The following is a 1,000-nucleotide window of genomic DNA, read 5'->3' as shown; positions in this document are numbered from 1 at the left end:
AGAAGACAGCTATGAACATGACAATGAGCTTGCAACACTGGTCGTTGGATTGAGTGATGTCACCATAATAAACATTGCAATGGAGAACTCCACAGAGATGAAGGATATCCTACAGATCGTGGTGCACGCCTTTCTTAGAATGAAGGAAGTGGGGAAGAAACCAAACTGTCACTTTGTGCACCAGAATGTGGGGGACGTGTCTGCTCATGACAAAAACATGTGGGACAGGAAAATGCTTTTAGAACAGCTGAATGAGATGACACAGGCAGCTTCCAGAATGGAGAAGGGACCCAACAGAAAATTCACCGATATAATGGAGTATGATGCAGAGAACAATAACTGGTACATCCCAGACCTGTGGCATGGTAACCCTCCAATGGCACCAGTGAACACCGGCTACAGTGAGACTGTGTATGAGTTCAAGAAGAGCTTGATTGAGCTCTTAAAAAGCTGCAGTGACCAAAAGCCTCCTGCACAAATTACAGAGTTCTTGGAATGGGTGGGAAGTTTGTGGAAAGCAGTTAAATATGAGAATTTCATCTTCAGCTTCAGAAATAGTCTAGTGGCTGAGGCTTACAGTAATCTCTGTGTTGAGTTTAATAACTGGGAATGGGACTTCCGGAAGGACATGTATACCTGGCTAGCAAATGCTGAGACAAGGATTTCTAACCTCTGCAGCTCAAACTACGACGACTTTATGGGCAGTTTAACAGCTGAGGCATCTTCCGAATTGGCAAAGCAAGACAACAAAATTCAGGAGAAACTGGCTAATTATTACAAGAAAAAGAATGGAAATGTTCATCTAGTGGAAAAGCACGGAGAAGGCTTTGTGAACAGCATTAAAAGTCTTAGGAGAGAAATTGAAAACTCTGTGAAAAACAACTGCGAGACCAACATTGCTATACACAAAGAGAAGAAAAAAATTAACGCTATTCGTGAAAAATATAGAGCCACAATTGAACGGAAAGTACTGTGCCTACTTGATGAGTGTAAGAAAAGA

At 42.0% G+C, this 1,000-nt stretch overlaps 1 protein-coding gene across 1 annotated transcript; it reads left to right on the top strand.

Moving 5' to 3' along the window:
• Positions 1-4: 4 nt before the first annotated feature.
• On the top strand, positions 5-997 carry LOC121311835 (interferon-induced very large GTPase 1-like; the record flags this gene model as incomplete). The annotated part of the gene is made up of 1 exon (XM_041244004.1): positions 5-997. A coding segment is annotated over one exon (993 nt), but the record flags the coding sequence as incomplete, so codon positions are not given.
• Between the last annotated feature and the right edge of the window lie 3 nt (positions 998-1,000).

Source organism: Polyodon spathula, unplaced genomic scaffold (assembly GCF_017654505.1).
Source record: "Polyodon spathula isolate WHYD16114869_AA unplaced genomic scaffold, ASM1765450v1 scaffolds_3302, whole genome shotgun sequence".
Taxonomy (NCBI): domain Eukaryota; kingdom Metazoa; phylum Chordata; class Actinopteri; order Acipenseriformes; family Polyodontidae; genus Polyodon; species Polyodon spathula.
Note: the sequence above shows the minus strand (reverse complement) of the source record. Positions and strands in the feature narration are given on the sequence as shown.